Source organism: Ornithorhynchus anatinus, chromosome 4 (assembly GCF_004115215.2).
Source record: "Ornithorhynchus anatinus isolate Pmale09 chromosome 4, mOrnAna1.pri.v4, whole genome shotgun sequence".
Lineage (NCBI taxonomy): Eukaryota > Metazoa > Chordata > Mammalia > Monotremata > Ornithorhynchidae > Ornithorhynchus > Ornithorhynchus anatinus.
The window spans coordinates 42,441,317-42,460,283 of NC_041731.1; the positions used below are offsets into that span (position 1 = coordinate 42,441,317).

General features: G+C 40.8%; 1 protein-coding gene across 1 annotated transcript in view; it reads right to left on the bottom strand.

Annotated features, from left to right (window-relative positions):
* Window positions 1-6,138: 6,138 nt before the first annotated feature.
* The window catches only part of C5 (complement C5), a 73,888-nt gene continuing 61,059 nt past the window's right edge, over window positions 6,139-18,967 (bottom strand). The window contains exons 34-41 of the mRNA XM_029062901.2: window positions 14,835-14,937; window positions 13,548-13,622; window positions 13,335-13,440; window positions 12,249-12,335; window positions 11,730-11,819; window positions 9,804-9,887; window positions 6,965-7,103; window positions 6,139-6,670 (exon numbers count right to left, since the gene is read on the bottom strand). Coding sequence (XP_028918734.1) covers window positions 6,532-6,670; window positions 6,965-7,103; window positions 9,804-9,887; window positions 11,730-11,819; window positions 12,249-12,335; window positions 13,335-13,440; window positions 13,548-13,622; window positions 14,835-14,937 — 823 coding nt within the window. The 3' untranslated portion in view covers window positions 6,139-6,531. The remainder of the gene's footprint in view (window positions 6,671-6,964; window positions 7,104-9,803; window positions 9,888-11,729; window positions 11,820-12,248; window positions 12,336-13,334; window positions 13,441-13,547; window positions 13,623-14,834; window positions 14,938-18,967) is intronic.

An 18,967-nucleotide genomic window follows, 5' to 3' on the forward strand; every position in this document is an offset into this window, starting at 1 on the left:
ACTCCTCTCTTGCTACAGAAAATGCAAACTGTTCAGCCAAATCAGAAAAATATATTAGACTACTGTTAATGCCAAACAATATTTCCTTGCTCTTACAAACCTGTATGTTCCAAGAAATAAAGTCAAGCCTTTTTCACAAAACTAAAGAATTATCAAGACTGATTACAACATGCAACAGAGAACTTTAAAGATGAATAAAAGGCTTTTGTACATAATCTTTCTGAGAAAATAAAGAATGAGAAAGACTTACCAGACTGGTTAAGAACTGAAAATTCTTAGAATATCACTAGCAAGAGGAAACATTAAGTTTAATTTCTCCCTGCATGGGATTCCCCTATTATCACATGTCTAATGTTATATGTTCAGCCTAGTTTCATTTTTCATTTTGTGCTAAACTCTGCTGCTCTCCTTGACTTTCAGTTCTTATGCAGCAAAAGTTTTTTGTTCCTCTAGCATTCTATGGAGTTGTCAGAATCCTCAGTGACCTATCTCTTTTTAGTATTCTACTTTAAGTTGCCAAATGTTCATTCCTTCTTACTGCGGGTTGAGAACACATCTGAGAAAATCCACTCTACAAAGTCAACAGATATATATGTCATTTACTGATGCTTTTTAGTTATTCAATCAAACCATCAATCAGTCATATTTAATGAGCACTTACTGTGCGCAGAACATGGTCTGAAGCTTTTAGGATGGTACAACATAACAAAGTTAGTAGATATGTTCCCTGCCCACAAGGGGCTTAAGGTTTAGAGGAGGAGATGGATATTAAAATAAATTATGGATATTTAAATGCTATGGGCTTGAGGATGGGGTGAATAAAGAGTACAAATCCAATTTCAAGGGTGATGCAGAAGGGAGAGGGAGTAGGGGAAATGAGAGCTTAGTTGGGGAAGGCCTCTTGGACGAGATGCAATTTTAATAAGACTTTGGAAGTGGGGAGAGTGCCTGTCTGTCAGATATGAAGGAGGTGGGAGTTCCAAGCCAGAGGTAGGACGTGGGTAAAGGGTTGGCAGTGGGATAGATGAGATTGAGGAATAGCGAGTAAGTTGGTGTTAAAGGAGTGAAATGAAGGGTAAAATTGGAGGGGCCAAGGTGATTGTATGCTTTATGTCCAATGACAAGGAATTTCTGTTTGATGTGAAGGTGGAAGGGCAACATCACAGACACTGTCCTCTCCGTTCCCTTCCTATCTCTCTGGCTGATTATTCTCAGCCTCTTTTGCAGGCTCCATCAAGCAATCAATCGGTCATATTTATTGAGCGCTCAGTGTGTGCAGAACACTATTCTAAGTGCTTGGGAGAGTACAGTATAACAGTATAACATACACATAATAATAATAATGTTGGTATTTGTTAAGCGCTTACTATGTGCAGAGCACTGTTCTAAGCGCTGGGGCAGATACAGGGTAATCAGTTTGTCCCACGGGAGGCTCACAGATAATCCCTATTTTACAGATGAGGTAACTGAGGCACAGAGAAGTTAAGTGACTTGCCCACAGTCACACAGCTGACAAGTGGCAGAGCCGGGAGTCGAACCCATGACCTCTGATTCCGAAGCCCAGGCTCTTTTCACTGAACCACACTGCTTCTCCATTCCCTGCCCTGCCTACTATGAGTTTACAGACTAGAAGGGGAGACAGATATTAATATAAGTATATAAATTACAGGTCTGTACATAAGTGCTGGGGTGCAGAGGGTAGGTGGGTGAATAAAGAGAGCAAATCAGGGTGACACAGAGGGGAGTGGGAGTAGAGGATATGAGGGCTTACTCAGGAAAGACCTCTTGGAGGAGATGTCCCTTTAATAAGGCTTTGAAGGTGGCTCCTCCTCTGTCACCTACCTCCTAACTGTGGGAGTCTCTCAAGGCTCAGTTCTGGGTTCCCTTCTATTCTCCACCTACACCCACTGCCTTGGAGATCTCTTTCACTCCTATGGCTTCAACTACACTCTCTACGCAGGTGACTCCCAAATCTCCATCTCCAGCTCTGATTTCTCTGCTTCTCTGAAGTTTTATATTGCCTCCTGCTTTTAGGACACCCCTATTAGAGGTCCCACCGACACCTCTTCCCACCCAAACCCCTTCCTCCTGCTGATGTTCTCATTATTGTATACAGTATCACCATCCTCTCTCACAAATTCATAAGCTTGGTGTTTTCCTCGACTCATCTCTCATCAACCCACATATTCATTATCACCAAATCATGTAGGTTCAAACTTCACAGCATGATTAAAATCCCTCCTTTCCTCTCCATCCAAACTTCTACCACATTAATCCAAGATCTTATCCCATCCCACCTTGATTACTCCATCAGCCTCCTTGATGACCTCCATGCTTCCTTTCCCTCCCCATTTCAGTCCTTATTTGATTCTGCTGCCTAGATCATTTCTCTACAAAAATCATTTAGTCCAAGTTTCCCCGCTCCTCAAGAACCTACAGTGGTTCATTCATTTATGTACAGAGCACTGTACTAAGCACTGTAAGAATTGTAATGTACAATTCAGCATCAGATAGAGACAATCCCTGCCCAGTGACAGGCTCAGAGTCTAAATGGGGGAGACAGACAGCAAAGCAAAACAGAACAAAACAAAAACAAGACATCATCAAGATCCCATTCACCCCTGCACCAAAGACAAACTTCTAAGCATAGACTTTAAATCACCTTGTCCCCTCCTACTTTACCTCCTTGAAACAACCCAGTCTGAACACTTTGCTCTTCTAATGCCAACCTACTCACCGTACCCTTATGTCATCGATGTCACCACCGACACTCATCCGTGTCCTGACTTTGACCTGGAATGTCCTCACTCTTCATATCTGACAATCACGCTCCTCACTTTCAAAACCTTATTAAAAGCACATCTTCTCCAAGAGGCCTTCCCTGACTAAGCCCTCATTCTATCTTCTCCCACAACCTTCTGCATCACCCTTTATTCGACTGGCTCAGTGGAAAGAACCCGTGCTTGGGAGTCAGATGATGGGAGGTGATGGGTTCTATTCCCAGATCCACCACTTCTCAGCTGTGTGACTTTGGGCAAAGTAACTTAAACTTCTCTATGCCTCAGTTACCTCAACTGTAAAATGGGGATTAAGTCTGTAAGCCTCACGTGGGACAACCTGATCACCTTGTACCCCCCACACCCTCCAGAACTTAGAATAGGGCTTCACACATAGTAAGTGCTGAACAAATGCCATTATTATTATTATTATTATTATTATTATTATTTCTGCAATTTATTCATTCATATTAATGTCTGCATCCCCATCTACACTGAAAACTTATTGTGGGCAGGGAATATACCAACAAAATCTGTTATAGTCCATTCTTCCAAGCACTTATTAAAGTGCTCTGCACACAGTAAGCACTCAATAAATACACTTGGTTGATTGATTGATTGATTGATTGATCAGGTATGATTTAGACAATAGCTGCTAGTGTCATTTGCTAAACAGAAGGCACCAGAAAAGAAAACCAATCTGAGTTCAAATTCTGGCTCCATCAATAAATGGTTTTTATTGAGCACTGTGTGCAGACCCCTGTACTAAGTGTTTGGGCGTGTACAATATAACATTGCTGGTTGACATGCTCCCTTCCCACAAGGAGTTATAGTCTATAGGCGCTCCATTACTTACCTTGGTAATCTTGAGTAATATGTGCCAAATTTTTCTGACTGTAACCCAATGATGATGATGGAACTTACTATGTGTCTTACCTACATATTGGGACCCAGGGCTAAGCAGCAGGTGGGCAGCAAGCAAGGAAAGACCCCTCCTGACTCTCTCTCTTTATCTCCTTATTCTTTGGACCTCCATGTCCTTCCACTGTTTTAAGCTAGAGAAGGTAGACCTACTGGAGAAGCAGAGTTCCTTTGTTCCATTTCTCCTTGTCCAGCCACTGGGTTATTATTATTATCACTAAATATAATATTAACATTCATTAAACACTTACTCTGTGCCAAACGCTGGGGTAGATACAAGATTATCAGGTCAGATATAGTCTCTGACCTACTTGGGACTCACAGTGTAAGTAGGAGGTTGAACAGGTAATGAATCCCCATTTTACAGATGCGGAAACTAAGGTACAGGGGAGTTAAGTGACTTGCCCAAGATCACACAATAGGTGAGTGGCAGAGTCGGAATTAAAACCCAAGACCTTAGAGAAGCAGCGTGGCATAGTGGATAGAGCATGGACCTGGGACCTACTTCAACTTTTTTTAAAAATGGCATTTGTAAGTGTACAGTGCCAGGCACTGTACTAAGTACAGGAGTAGAGATAAGATAATCAGGTTGGACACAGTCCCTGTCCTACATAGGCTCACTGTCTTCATTCCCATTTTACAGATGAGGTAACTGAGACACAGAGAAGTGAAGTGGCTTGCCCATGGTCACAGAGCAGACCAGTAGGTGGATCTGGGATTAGAACCCAGCTTCTCTGACTCCCAGGCCCATACTCTTTCCACTAGGCCACGTTGCTTCTCCAGGGACTTTTCCATGTCATTAAGTACCTGGATACTTACTTCCCTCTCCATCCCAGGCCTGTAGCATTTATGAACCTCTCTTGAAACTCCGTGGCTTCCTCTCTCTCCATCAGATGGCTGAACAGTTTCACCGGAAATCCAGCTGCCTCCCAACAGTGACTTCCAGAACCCCAACTCCTGACATGCCCACGGCCCGTTGGACTGTTGCAGCAGCAGCATGCCCCATGGACCTCCCTCTCCCTCAGATGGCCGAAATAATCCACTGGGAACCCTGCAGTCTTCCTACCGTGACATCCAGAGCCCGTGGCTTCCTCCTCTATTGGACCGGCAAGCTCTCCTCCAGGACACAGTGGAGCCTCCAACCCCACTTTACCTTATGCTAACCCCAGAGGGAAGGAGAAAAGCAGACGCAGCCTGACATCAGCTCCATAAACCTTAGGAAGGCTGAGGTTGCTATTCTAGACTCTGGTCTGTGGAGAAGCCCAAAACTTTGCCCCTCTGGCCTCGGTACTCTACCATTTTTTGTTTTTACTTTGCGTATTTGTCCATCTTTTCATGTTGTGTTAGTGTTTTGTTTCATCGTGGCCTAGTGGCAAGAACACGGATCTGGGATCATTAGGACCTGGGTTCTAATCCCAACTTCGCCACTTGTCTGCTGTGTGACCTTGAGCAAGTCACTTTATTTCTGTCCCTCAGTTATTTCATCTGTAAAATGGCGATTAAGGCTTTGAGCTCCATGTGGGACAGGGACTTTGTCCAAATCTTTTTAGCTCATACCTATCCTAGCACTTAGTATGGTACCTGTCATATAATAATCCAGGTGGGAGATAATTATATTATTTTCTTGGATTTTTCTTCATATCATTTTAGTGGTTCTGAGTTACTCTATTTTTCCTGACTTCGGGTGTTGGTATTCTATTTAGTTGCCATTGTTTTTACGAGATGTTCTTCCCCTTGACTCTATTTATTGCCATTGTTCTTGTATGTCTGTCTCCCCCAATTAGACTGTAAACCCATCAAACGGCAGGGACTGTCTCTATCTGTTGCCAACTTGTTCATTCCAAGCACTTAGTACAGTGCTCTGCACATAGTAAGCACTCAATAAATACTATTGAATGAATGAATGAATGAATATACCTTGCCATCTGTTGTGACATGAACCTTGAGTAGCATAAGATATCAATTTGGAGATCACTTTGAAAAGGGTGATGACAAGGAAATCTATGCTTGTTATTAACATAATTTTTTTTCAAATAAAGGGCTTGGCTGTTTTGAAATTGAATTCCGAATCATTAAGAAGAGAAGGATAGGGTCCCATATTTTCTGGCATTCACGGTCTCAAGGAATAGAAACCTCTAGTATTTTCTAGGTGGCAAAATAAAAGACCATGGTGCCATTTTATTTTGAGTTACAGAGGATTATTTGTCTTTTCCAAATCAAGATTTAGAAATGGTGATACTAATTTTGTACCTCTCTGATAGGTTATCTTTATAATTCCTTGTGATTCTTTGATTGGCATGACTACAACCAGTGGTCCTCACCTTGAAAAACCTAAAAGTAGTAGCTGCTTTCTGATAAACACTGTTACTGCAGAAATGCTAGTGTTTGCTTGACTTTAAGCTAATGCTACCTAAATTGTATAAAATAGAAGACTGATGTGTAATTTTTAATACAAATTACAGTTTTAATTATCAGTTCTCTTTTTCCTAATGTTTTCCTATTAAAAGAGAGGGTATGTTTTCAGAAGAGATTGCGTTTCAGTAGGTCATTACTTTGGCATAATGTGGCATTCCTCTGATTATTTTATGTGGCATTCCAATTTATTTTATCTGGTTTCCAATAACTTGTACATATTCTTCCACATTTCCCCTCAAGGCAGTAGCTAAAAACCTTAAAATCATTATCATCTGAAAACAGGTGCCAGTAAATATAAGCAAATGGAATTTTCTGACTTAAACTCAACATGAATGTTAAAAAGAGCAGAAACAACTACTAAAAAGCAGAGAAAACAGGTTTAAGGAATGAGGAAATGCATTTTTTTCCAAATAGAATTTTAAATATCATCACAGCCACTGAAAAAGAGGTCATCAGAAAATTCTTCCAAAGTGGCCCTGACATTCTGACAGTGTGAACAATCTTCATCTGAAGGCCAGTACTCAATCCAGGTCAAGGAATCTAAAGGATAGATGAACCTGTCAAGAAATACGAAAAAGAAGTGCCTATAAGTTATAAACATGAACAAAGAACAATGGCCTTTTCCCTCATTTTCCCTACAGTTTCTAAAAATGAAAATAACATTGCTGAATATTCCTGAATGTCCTATAAAGTAATGAAGAATCATAAAATGTGATTAAACAGATTACAGCAATTACCAAAGAAATGCAGAGAAGCAATATAGTTCAGAATGGACAAGGCAGCCAGTTTAGAGGATAAACCATGCTCCGCATTGAAATAAAGTTCAGGATTTCAAAGTAATGGTCACTTACTTGAAACTGAAACCTGATTTTATCTGAAGGGCTTCTTTTCCCATAATCAAATATTGCTTGTGTTTTTTAATATCAACATTAGTGCAACTTTCTTTTTTAAGGAATGTGATTTGAGAGTCTTTCTGGGCAAAAGATGTGCCTACAGTAGAAAGAAATGAAGTCATCATGGGGACCTTTTTCACTCCAGAATGATCAACCTAGCAGCCACCCTTGATATGTAGTAGCACTACCCATAAATTTAGCATAAAAGTAAAAAATATAATCACAATTCTTGTAAAAACAAAACTTGACCCATGAGTTTCCTATAAAAAGGTAGTTCTGTTTTATAATAAATGTAGATTCCCAAATAAAAGTCCTGGATACACAAGACTCTCCCCTCCCCTACTTTCCCATCCTTCCCTGCAGTATCCTCAGAGGAGATCTCCTCCCTCCTCGCAAGTGCCGCCCCCTCCACCTGCGCCTCGGACTCCATTCCCTCTCACCTTCTTAAAACCATCAGCCCTGCCCTCCTACCTTCCTTAACTTATATCTTTAACCACTCAATCTCCAAGGGCTCCTTCCCCTCTGCCTTCAAACATGCCCACGTCTCCCCCATCCTAAAAAAACCCGCTCTTGACCCCACTTCCCCCTCCAGTTATCGTCCTATCTCCCTACTACCCTTCCTTTCCAAAATCCTAGAACGAGTCGTCTACAATCGATGCCTAGAATTCCTTAACTCCCATTCTTTCCTAGACCCCCTCCAATCTGGCTTCCGTCCCCTCCACTCTACCGAGACTGCTCTCTCTAAGGTCACCCGTGACCTCCTTCTTGCCAAATCCAATGGCTCCTACTCCATTCTGATCCTCCTTGACCTCTCTGCTGCCTTTGACACTGTCGACCATCCCTTCCTCCTCCATACCTTATCTCACCTTGGCTTCACGGACTCTGTCCTCTCCTGGTTCTCCTCTTACCTCTCTGGCCGATCATTCTCGGTCTCCTACGCTGGAGCCTCCTCCCCCTCCCATCCTTTAACTGTTGGAGTTCCTCAAGGGTCAGTTCTTGGCCCTCTTCTGTTCTCCATTTACACTCACTCCCTCGGTGAACTCATTCGCTCTCACGGCTTTGACTACCATCTCTACGCAGATGACATGCGGATCTACATCTCCGCCCCTGTCCTCTCCCCCTCCCTTCAGGCTCGCATCTCCTCCTGCCTCCGGGACGTCTCCACCTGGATGTCGGCCCGCCACCTAAAACTCAACATGAGCAAGACTGAGCTCCTCATCTTCCCTCCCAAGCCCGGTCCGCTCCCAGACTTCTCTATCACCGTGGATGGCACGACCATCCTTCCCGTCTCTTGGGCCCGCAATCTCGGTGTCATCCTTGGCTCGTCCCTCTGGTTCACCCCACACATCCTATCCGTTACCGAGACCTGCCAGTTTCACCTCTACAATATCGCCAAGATCCGCCCTTTCCTCTCCACCCAAACGGCTACCTTACTATTACGGGCTCTCGTTATATCCCGGCTAGACTACTGTGTCAGCCTTCTCTCTGACCTCCCTTCCTCCTCTCTCGCCCCGCTCCGGTCTATTCTTCACTCCGCTGCCCGGCTCATCTTCCTGCAGAAACGATCTGGGTGTGTCACTCCCCTTCTTAAACAACTCCAGTGGTTGCCTATCGACCTCCGCTCCAAACAAAAACTCCTCACTCTAGGCTTCAAGGCTCTCCATCACCTTGCCCCTTCCTACCTCTCCTCCCTTCTCTCTTTCTACCGCCCACCCCGCACGCTCCGCTCCTCTGCCGCCCACCTCCTCACCGTCCCCCGGTCTCGCCTATCCCGCCGTCTACCCCTGGGTCACGTCCTCCCGCGGTCCTGGAACGCCCTCCCTCCTCACCTCCGCCAAACTGATTCTCTTTCCCTCTTCAAAACCCTACTTAAAAATCACCTCCTCCAAGAGGCGTTCCCAGACTGAGCTCCTCTTCCCCCTCTACTCCCTCTGCCATCCCCCCTTTACGTCTCCGCAGCTAAAGCCTCATTTTCCCCTTTTCCCTCTGCTCCTCCACCTCTCCCTTCCCATCCCCACAGCACTGTACTCGTCCGCTCAACTGTATATATTTTCGTTACCCTATTAATTTTGTTAATGAATTGTACATCGCCTTGATTCTATTTAGTTGCCATTGTTTTTACGAGATGTTCTTCCCCTTGACGCTGTTTATTGCCATTGTTCTTGTCTGTCCGTCTCCCCCGATTAGACCGTAAGCCCGTCAAACGGCAGGGACTGTCTCTATCTGTTGCTGACTTGTTCATCCCAAGCGCTTAGTACAGTGCTCTGCACATAGTAAGCGCTCAATAAATACTATTGAATGAATGAATGAAAGACACCATCGTGGCCTAGTGAAAAAAAGAATATAAATCCGGGAGCAGAAGACTTGGGTTTCAATCACAGCTCTGACACTTCTTTGCTTTGTCCTTGAGCAAGTCATTTAACTTCTCCGTGTTCAGTTTTCTCATCTGTAAAACGGTGATTCAGTACCTGCTCTCCCTCCTCCTTAGCCTGTGAGTCCCATGTGGGTTAAGGACTTTCTCTGACCTGATTATCTTCTATCTACTCCAGAGTTTAGTACAGTGCTTGGGACATAAGTGTATAGCAAATACCACAATAATCATACCAAAACTCTCAAGAAGGGGGAGGGGTTTGTGACTCTTAAGAGTCTTGTCTGAAGCTATACTGTTTGTTTCCAACCCACGCCATGAAAGGAAAAAAAATTCCCCTGAAAAGTCTAAACTAAATTTATGTATCAGTAAAACAATAAATAAATATCATATGTAAAGGAAATAATCAAAGAATATAAGTGCTCTCACCAGTCTTGTAGATATCTAGAAGGGTTGCTGTGTACTTAATAAAACTGTTCTCTTTAGTCAAGGACAAAATTTCGACTTTGTAGACTAGAAAGGAAAACAATGCAGGCTTTATTTCTTTGGCATCTCTCCAAAACAATCTAAAATCATACTAGTTTAGTAACCTATTTATACTCTACGACCGTGAGTGATCTCTGAATTGTGCAAACTAAAATGTAAAAAGACAGATTAAACTGTCATTCCTGGGAATGGAAACTTATTACCTTTAAGGGCTATGGGGGAATTATTTACCCTCTCTCAATGCTGATATACAGGGAGATTACTTATCTTCTTTTGAAGCAACTCCCTTTGTCCATTGAACAGTCCTGGATTAGGCAGAATAAAAAAATTGTCTGCTATGGCAATATTCTTCTACCTTTTACTTTCCAGGAGTATGCTTATAAAATAATGAATCCCAATAACTTAATGTGCATTTGCCTTAAGGGTATGCAGACTGATAGCTCAAAAAGGCAGGAATATCAGATCAATCCATTATTGACTAAACAATCAGTTATTCGTTGAGTGATTTGTTGAGTATTGGGTAGATGTTGGAAGAAAGGGAAAACAAGTCACCCTTTTGCTTTTTATAAGGGAAGATGCATTTTTGTTTTTCCTGCTAAATTCCCACATAAATCGACACTAAGCAAAATCAAATAAACTCATATTGGAATTCCTTTGTTGCCATAAATATAGATAGCTAGGTGATAAAAATCCTTTATATTCATTAAGAATAGAGAAGCAGTACAGTTTAATGGATAGAGCATGGGCCTGGGAGTCAGAAGGTCATGGATTCTAATCCCAGCTCCACCACTTGTCTGCTGCAAGACCTTGGGCAAGTCACTTTACTTCTCTGGGCCTCAATTGCCTCTGCTGTAAAATGGGGATTGAGACTGTGAGCCCCGTAGGGGACAGGGACTGTGTCCAACTAGATTTGCTTGCATTTACTCCAAAGCTTAGTACAGTGCTTGGCACATAGCAAGCACTTAACAAATGTCATTATTAGTAGTAGTCGTAGTAAGAAGAAGCACATTATCATCAGTCAATAATATTTACTGAGCAGCCACTCAGAGCTTGAGTGAATAAAATAGACGTTATCCTCCTTGCCCTCAAGGACCTTCCCCTCTAATGAATCATTTCATTCATTCAATTATTTATAGGGCACTTACTGTGTGCATAGCATTGTATTAAGCAGCTTGAGAAAATACAATACAACAATAAACAGACACATTCTCTGCCCACAATGAGCTTACAGTCTAGAGCCTTACCAAAGTCTGAAACTGCCTAAAAGTCTGTCACAAATTTTGGTGTCTTCATACAAAAAAAACCCTTAAGCTTAACATAATATAAAGAATGAAAACTCCAAAGGCCAAAAGTGTTGAATTTTTTTTTTTTTACAAAGTCCAGTCTGCTCTCCCATGGAAATAAATAGACCACACCCTCCTGAGCTAAACTTTCAACAGAGATTCACGTAATGGAATATTTTGCTCTACTTTGTAAATTTAGTGAATTTTATTTTCTGTCCTGACTGGCTTTTGAAGACACCCTGAAAAAATCAAAACCCAACAGCTGAATTTTCCTCTGCTGGAAGCAAATTTTACAAAAATATTATCTCTGTGGTTTCTGTAGATACCCCTTTTACTGTACTTTATTCCATGCAACTTAAATTCTCTTCTCTGCACATGTATATAGCTGCTATTATTGTTAATGAAAATCACATTTCTGGTCTGAACACAAACGGCTTGGTATTTTACTGTGGAAAAAAGAAGGACTGCATTTCCCTTCCAAGGAACAAACTGTTCTAAACTAGATCATTACTCCACAGAGGTCTAATTGATCTTATATCATGCATTTTACGTTTAAAGGGGTGCATTTTTGCCATTCAAAACTTACCATAAGCAATGTCTTTTTGGCATGCAGTTGCTTTTCTGGCATTAGCAGAGATGGTGAGATCAAATTCTTTCTGCATTTGGCCACATTCCGCTGGGGTTTGTGAGAAATGTATAGGAGTTAATGTAAGGAAGAAAGATCAGCACAAACTCTCTTTGGATATGAACATGATTTCTCCAGGGCTTAGGCACAAAACATTATCTGTGGATTTGGGACAGCAGCTTCTGCACGTGTGTGGGAACATTTCTGAGTCAGCAGAAGCAGAACCTTGTACAAAAAGACAAGCCCTTTACATTTTCAAGAAGCTGACCAGGATAAAGTTTGGTGTAAAGAGAATTTATGCTTAAATCTAAAACCTCCACCTCTGAAAATTTAGAATGTGTAATAAGTACAATAGGTGACCATTCAGGTAAGAAAGCAAAAGCTCTTCAATGGAAACCCACCAATCACAGACCCGAGCTTTATCATTCCTATCTGGGATGACTCCAAATCACTATAACCAGCACTTGAGATAAAGTTTACCTTCAACACACTTGCAGGCTGATCCTTCACACACTTTGTCAAGTTGTCTATTCCCGAAAGGGTCATAAAATACAGTGCACTGCTTATCTGTAGCAATGAAAGAGATAAGGGGTGGGGTAAATTGTCATCTAATACATCCAAATGTTTTGTGAATCTTTTGATCACTATCAGGCCTGAAATCTCTCAGGAGCTCCAATTCAGTTCCCTTTGGAAAGTAATACTAGTAATAGTAGTATTTGTTTAGCATTTACTATATGCCAGGTACTTTACTGAGCTCTGGGGTGAATACAAGAAAATTGGGTTGGACAAAGTCCCTGTCCCACATGGGGCTCACGGTCTTAATCCCCATTTTGCAGATGAGGTAATTGAGCATGGTTTAGTGGATAGGGCCTAGAAATCAGAAGGACCTGGATTCTAATCCCAGCTCTGCCAGATATCTGCTGTGTAATCTTGGACAAGTCACTTAATTTCTTTGGACCTCAGTTACCTCATCTGCAAAATGGGAATTATGAGTATGAGCCCCTGGTGGGACAGGAACTGTGTCCAACCTGATTAACTTAGAATAATGCTTGACGTGTAGTAAGCACTTATGTATGGTAATTATTATTATTATTGTTAAGTGACTTGCCCAAGGTCACCCAGCAGACAAGTGCTGGAGTCAGGATTAGAACCCTGGTTCTTCTGACGTCCAGGCCCATGCTCTATCCACTAGGCAGCTACTTCTGGAAAGAGACTGGGAAATTAGCTCTTGGATATCCTGGAGGGAGAAAAGAAATCTGGTACCCTTCCATTCTATCTTGCTCGCCCTGTGATCAACCTGATAGGTTATGGGAACACAGAAGAAGTTGTTAGTACAGGGCTGACTTAGAAGCCCTTCCAATTTCCCAGGTTTTCTCTTTTAGAGAAGCTCTATATTGAATCTCTTTGGAAAATATAATGGTCTGATTTGTTCAGAGTAATATGAATGAAGGTATGGAGAGAGGGAAAATTGGGTACTAGAGGAGATTCCAAAGGATTTCATCAAGGATGAAAGGATTCCCCAGTAGAAACTATACAACTTTGTAATAAACAGAGTTCTGTAATCACCTGGTGTGTGGTATTCATATACAGCGAATGTAGCAGGGCTCCGGTGTCCAACATGAAAAAGCTCGAATATTCGGAATCGAACGCAAAGTAACTCATCGGATGGAATCTGTTTGGCAGATGTAATAATTTAAGTGAGCCAGAGAGGAAACAGAATCCGGCAAAGATTTTTATTTTGCCAATTCATAAATGGATTAGAAGAAATAAGGGACCTACTGAATCCAGCTGCAGAATAACATGTCCATCTTTTATTTGATAATCAGTCAACAGATTATCTATCCCATCAGTAAGCTGAGGATAAAAATAGTCAGTCAAACATAATGCATGTATTTCTGGTTTATTTTATTTTAGTCAAACATAATGTATTTCTAGTTTAAGTATTCGTTGTTTACACTGGAAATGAAAGAAAGACAATGGGTCAAAGTTTAAATTGAATAGGAGTTAAAGAACAGCTAACTTTTCCTTGCATTCCTCAGTAAATCCATACCTACATTTATACCTGTAGTTGTACCTCTTTGCACCCTATCTAGTGAAGGAGACCACTAAAAATTCAGTTGCAGGATATGATACCCTAGAAAGCAAATATCAAGTGACTTTTGATTTCAGGACAGGCCATTCTCTTACAGTGCAGGGGTGGATTTCTTGAAGAACCTTATGATATGGAAAAATGGCAGTTTACTAGCCAATGAATAAATAGAAATATGGGGAAAAGGGATAGATGGTCCAACGCTATCACTTGATTGACATTTTTCTATACAAATTCCTATACTGTTTTGACCACCACTAGCAGAATGCTTCAAATTCTTGCCACTCACTGCTATCACACTCCAGTAAATCATTGTAAAAGTTGCAAAAACATGAAAAAACCACAAAGCACTGATTAGTTCAGCCCCGTAAGGCTGAGGTAGAGGTTAGGAAACATAGTAGCATCCTTTCCTGGACCAATGATACACATGGGAGAGAGCAGCGTGGCTCACTGGAAAGAGCACGGGCTTAGGAGTCAGAGGTCATGGGTTCTAATCCCGGCTCCGCCACCTGTCAGCTGTGTGACTTTGGGCAAGTCACTTAACTTCTCAGTGCCTCAGTTCCCTCATCTGTAAAATGGGGATTAAGACTGTGAGCCTCACATGGGACAACCTGATTACCCTATATCTATCCCAGCACTTAGAACAGTGCTCAGCACATATTAAGCGCTTAACAAATACCAACATTATTATCATGTGTGCAATCATCTCTTCCTACACAGAATTTACTTGCACCAATCCATGAGTCATATTACTATCCAGTACAGACTCACGTTGTGAGAAAAATGTTACTTAATTCTTCCATTGTAGAGCTAAATCATGTAACGGAAACATGTGAAATAGCAGAAGTGAGAATAGTATGAAACATCATTCATCTTTTTAAACTATTAGATGGAAGAAATTAGGAGGAAAGTGGGTGGATATTTCAGAGCTTAACAAAATACGTAAACATTTGAAGGAGGGCTTCTCTGATACTTACTAGTGCTAGATCTTCTGTATATACGCCTATTCCAGTGGGCAAAGCTATGTCCATCACTGCATGGGAAGACTCTGAATATGGTTCTCTGGGACTGGGTTTGTACCTATATGGATTAGAAATGAAATATTCTGGGAGATGAAATCCACAAAAATACTCTAAATCTTTTTTCTCCTCAGACCTTGAATACTCCAACACCTAAGGATTTGTCCTTCATTATTCATTTATTTCACCCATAAGACTTTTTAAGTCCATGACACACCCAAAATAAGGTAGAACAGAAAAAATTAGAAGAAAATGGATTATTAAAATTGTGAATTGGAAGAAAGAGGAAGAGAAAAAATGGAAGCTTTCCCCCAGATTCATATAGAACATGTCTTGATTTCTGATTCAGGGGCTTGGAACCCATTCAATTAGTCAGTGGTATTTATTGAGTCTTTACTGTGTACAGAGCACTGTACTAAGCTCTTGGGAGAGTACAGTACAACAGAGTTGACAGACACCATCCCTGCCCACAAGGTACTTACAGTCTAGAAGCAGAGACAGATAAAATAAATGGCAGATAGGGGAAATGGCAGGGTACATAAATGTCTATATTTTCCCCCTCTAGATTACAAGTGCTTTATGGGCAGAGATCATATCTACCAACTCTCTGTACTGCACTTTCCCAAGAGCTCTGCATATAGAAGTACTCAATAAATACCACCAATTGACTGATGTACATAAGTGCTGTGGGGCTGCTATCAAATGCATTTAGGTGAGTTTATAGTGTGCATGTTCTAAATTCTGCCTAGGACTAAAATTCCCAGAGGCCTCTATGTTCTCCCATTTTTTCTCCAAATCCTGCTCTACTACTGCCATGAGGTCAAGATTGCCACGAGGCCAAGATCAGAGGTGCCCCAATCAAAAACAACATCCCTGGATCCACATGGAAGCTATTTCACTACTGGGTCATTGGAACATGTTTCCATTCATCTTCCTTTTATAGGCCTCTCCTGAAAGTTGTTCCCCATGCAGATGACCTCTAAGCAAGAGCTATCCCTGGATAATCAGTGCTTTCTGTTTTAAAGGTGATAGTGCAGCTCAATAAAATATCCTACTTCAAATAGAAAATAACTTTTTACCTTACAATCAATATTTGAAATCATTGCCCCAGAAGTTATGAAGCTGAAAAGGAAATAATGGGATAACAGGCTTTTTTAAATTCCAGAATTTTGATAGGCAGGGTAAAATTTTAGTCATTCACTTTTTTGAAAAAACAAAGTTTTAAAGTTTTAAAAAAAATAGTAATAATTGTATTTGCAAGAGAGGACCAAGTTTGCAGCTGGTAAACTTAGTTAACCAATACAAGTGGAAGGAAAGCAAGAGAGATGGTTTTGGAAGAAACCTTGTCTTGCTCAGATAGAAAAGTGTCATTTTTATAATTCAGGCTTGGAAACAGGTAATACTTTAACAAAATAAAACCTTTTTGACTTCTTAAATGACAACACTTGTATCTCGTAAGATGATTTCTCATTTCCCATTAAATCAGCAAGTAAAGTCAGCTTTTATTCCGACCACTTGGTAAAATATCTCAGCACTGCTGAGGTTGCTGTGAAAAACAGCTAGATATCACTTTCACAAGGGAGCAAAATGCAGTGCTAAATATGCCCAAATGGGCCTCTGAAGTTACAGGGAGAATGTCTCTGAAAAGGCTGCTGGAGCCCCAATGACTGGTTTCCATGGAGAATGTTTAAGCTGTGGAATAGGAATCTTAGTTTCAAGAAGTCTTTGGCAAAGAAGGAGCTCATTTAAAGGCACCCCTTCCACAAGGCAATTTTTGTTTTGAAAGAGAAAGAGTGAGACTGAGAAAGAGAAAGAGAGAGGGTGAAAGAGAGAGACTAAAAGACCTTGCATTTTTTAAAAGACCAGAAAAATACCAAAGAAAGCAAAATGCTAAAGCGATCCTGCTAGGCAGATAGATTGTGTGACAGTATCTTAAGACTGGTTGTAGATTTTTAAAAAAATAGAATTCCTTTCAAGAATATTTACACAGTTATTTTTGGAATTTACCCAGCCTAATTTGGGTGTCACAGAGCCAAACCAAATTCACTAGTTCGGCAGCTGAACATAGAGTCCCAAAGCTATAAAAACTAAAGGCTAACAACTCTGAAACAGCAGAGACTTGCATTTTCCTGTGACTTCCCCTTGTTCTTATCTCATTAGGCTACAATTAGAACTAACTGATTTTCAATCAATCAGTGGAATTTATTGAGCACCACTGTGTGTAGTAAGAAATGAGATCCAGGGCAGGTTTTATTTTTCAGATGAATAATGATGATACTTTTGGATCTCTCAGATGGAAAGATTTCTGGATAAAACCAAGGAGGACTAATGAAAGCTGAGCGTTCATATCTATTTGTAAATTCCCAGGGGAAAATGCATGCCTCAGTTCTATGTCTTTTTTTAAAAAAACATATCATTGGAATACCTGGGGCTCATTTGGCCAATTTACAATAACCTCATGAGCCAACCAACCTGAGGATACAAATAGAATTTTTTAATACCTTACTACAGGCTACTACCACTCCAGAATGCAACCACCCCAGGAATACATTCTGCATTGTTTGATGCTGTAATCCATGCATATATTCACCAGCCCCTATGTTCCCGCCAAACACTACTAATAAATCCCTTCCTTCCCCCTCCTCACTGGACTGAAATTAAGCAGTCGACAATGAATGGTTCTTGGAGAAAGACAGATTTTCAAGCCATAGAAGAATCCCCAGAGCAGATAACCAAAGAAGTGGTTGAACTAATGAGGCAACTTAATTTAGATGTTGATTAATGCAGATGTTGATTAATTAATTGCATTTCATTCCAAAGGGTGATTGCCCCACAAAGACTTTGAGAGAACGCTGGCAAGCCCATGCATCATTGCAAGATGCCAAAACAGATGAAGTATGATTTCTCCACACTAGATAAAATCTTGAGATTGAGAAGTCTTGCATCGATTTTGAAGAAAAGGGATGATCGTATAAATATGAGTGAAGACCCTAATGGAGAGAGGAGTTCAAAGGTACACAGAGGTATTTGAAAGAAGTGAACCTAATTCACAATGCTCTAAGAAAAGAAGGCTTCTGTTGAACCTAAATTGGACAAATTCTTCTCTAAAGCTGCAAACCACTACCATAGTCCGCAGTACAAGCTTTTCTTTCTGCAGCCTGCTACAAAGAAGTACAATTACATTACAACATCTCATTTATATAAATTGGTGATGTTTTGCTTTGAATTTAACAAATATTAAATGAGAGTTTAGCAATGTTTAGTGTTATAATATATGACATGTTTGGGAATTTTGTATTACTTTTCCATAATCCTTCTTACACCATTTAAATCTTAGGGTAGATGAAATTTATGATACAACCACTCACACTGAAACCACATTTTTAGGGAACATAACCCAGATCTACTGTGGGGCATGAGTTTAAAGCTGAATAGAATACTTTAAAGGTAATATTTATAGGTTTGCCTTTAATATAAAATATTAGCTACATGCAGTTGATGGATTTCCAAATCCTAAATAAAATGCATCCTTACTGCTTTGGAAGGTTGGATATTTGATAAGTTATTGCAGGTGCTTATATAGAGTGCATCTTAAAATGAATAGAATAGTCTTCTATACCAAAGAAGACTGCTTATGACATTGCTATCTATAACGTCCTAGGTTTTGGAAGACTTCAATAAGATGGAACCCCTGTTCTAGGAAGTTTTCCAACATGAAGAAAGTCAGGTGTCTGATTCAGATCACTGTCTTTAAGCCCTTGAAACTGTCTGGTGGGTTTGCCGAAGTTCCAGTGGGTTTGAAAACTGCTAGACATTTAGCTTTGTGGAATGGACCTTTGAAGCAGCATGGTCTAGTGGATAGAGGATGGGCCTAAGAGTCAGAAGGACCTGAGTTCTAATCCTGGTTCTGCCACTTGCCTGCTGTGTGACCTTGGATTAGTCACTTAATTTCTCTGTAAATCAGTTCCCTCATCTGTAAAATGGAGATTAAGACTGTAAGCCCCATGTTGGACATGGAATATGTCTACCCCAGTGCTTAGTACATTATCTGGGACATACAAAGTACTTAACAAATGCCATGAAAACAAACG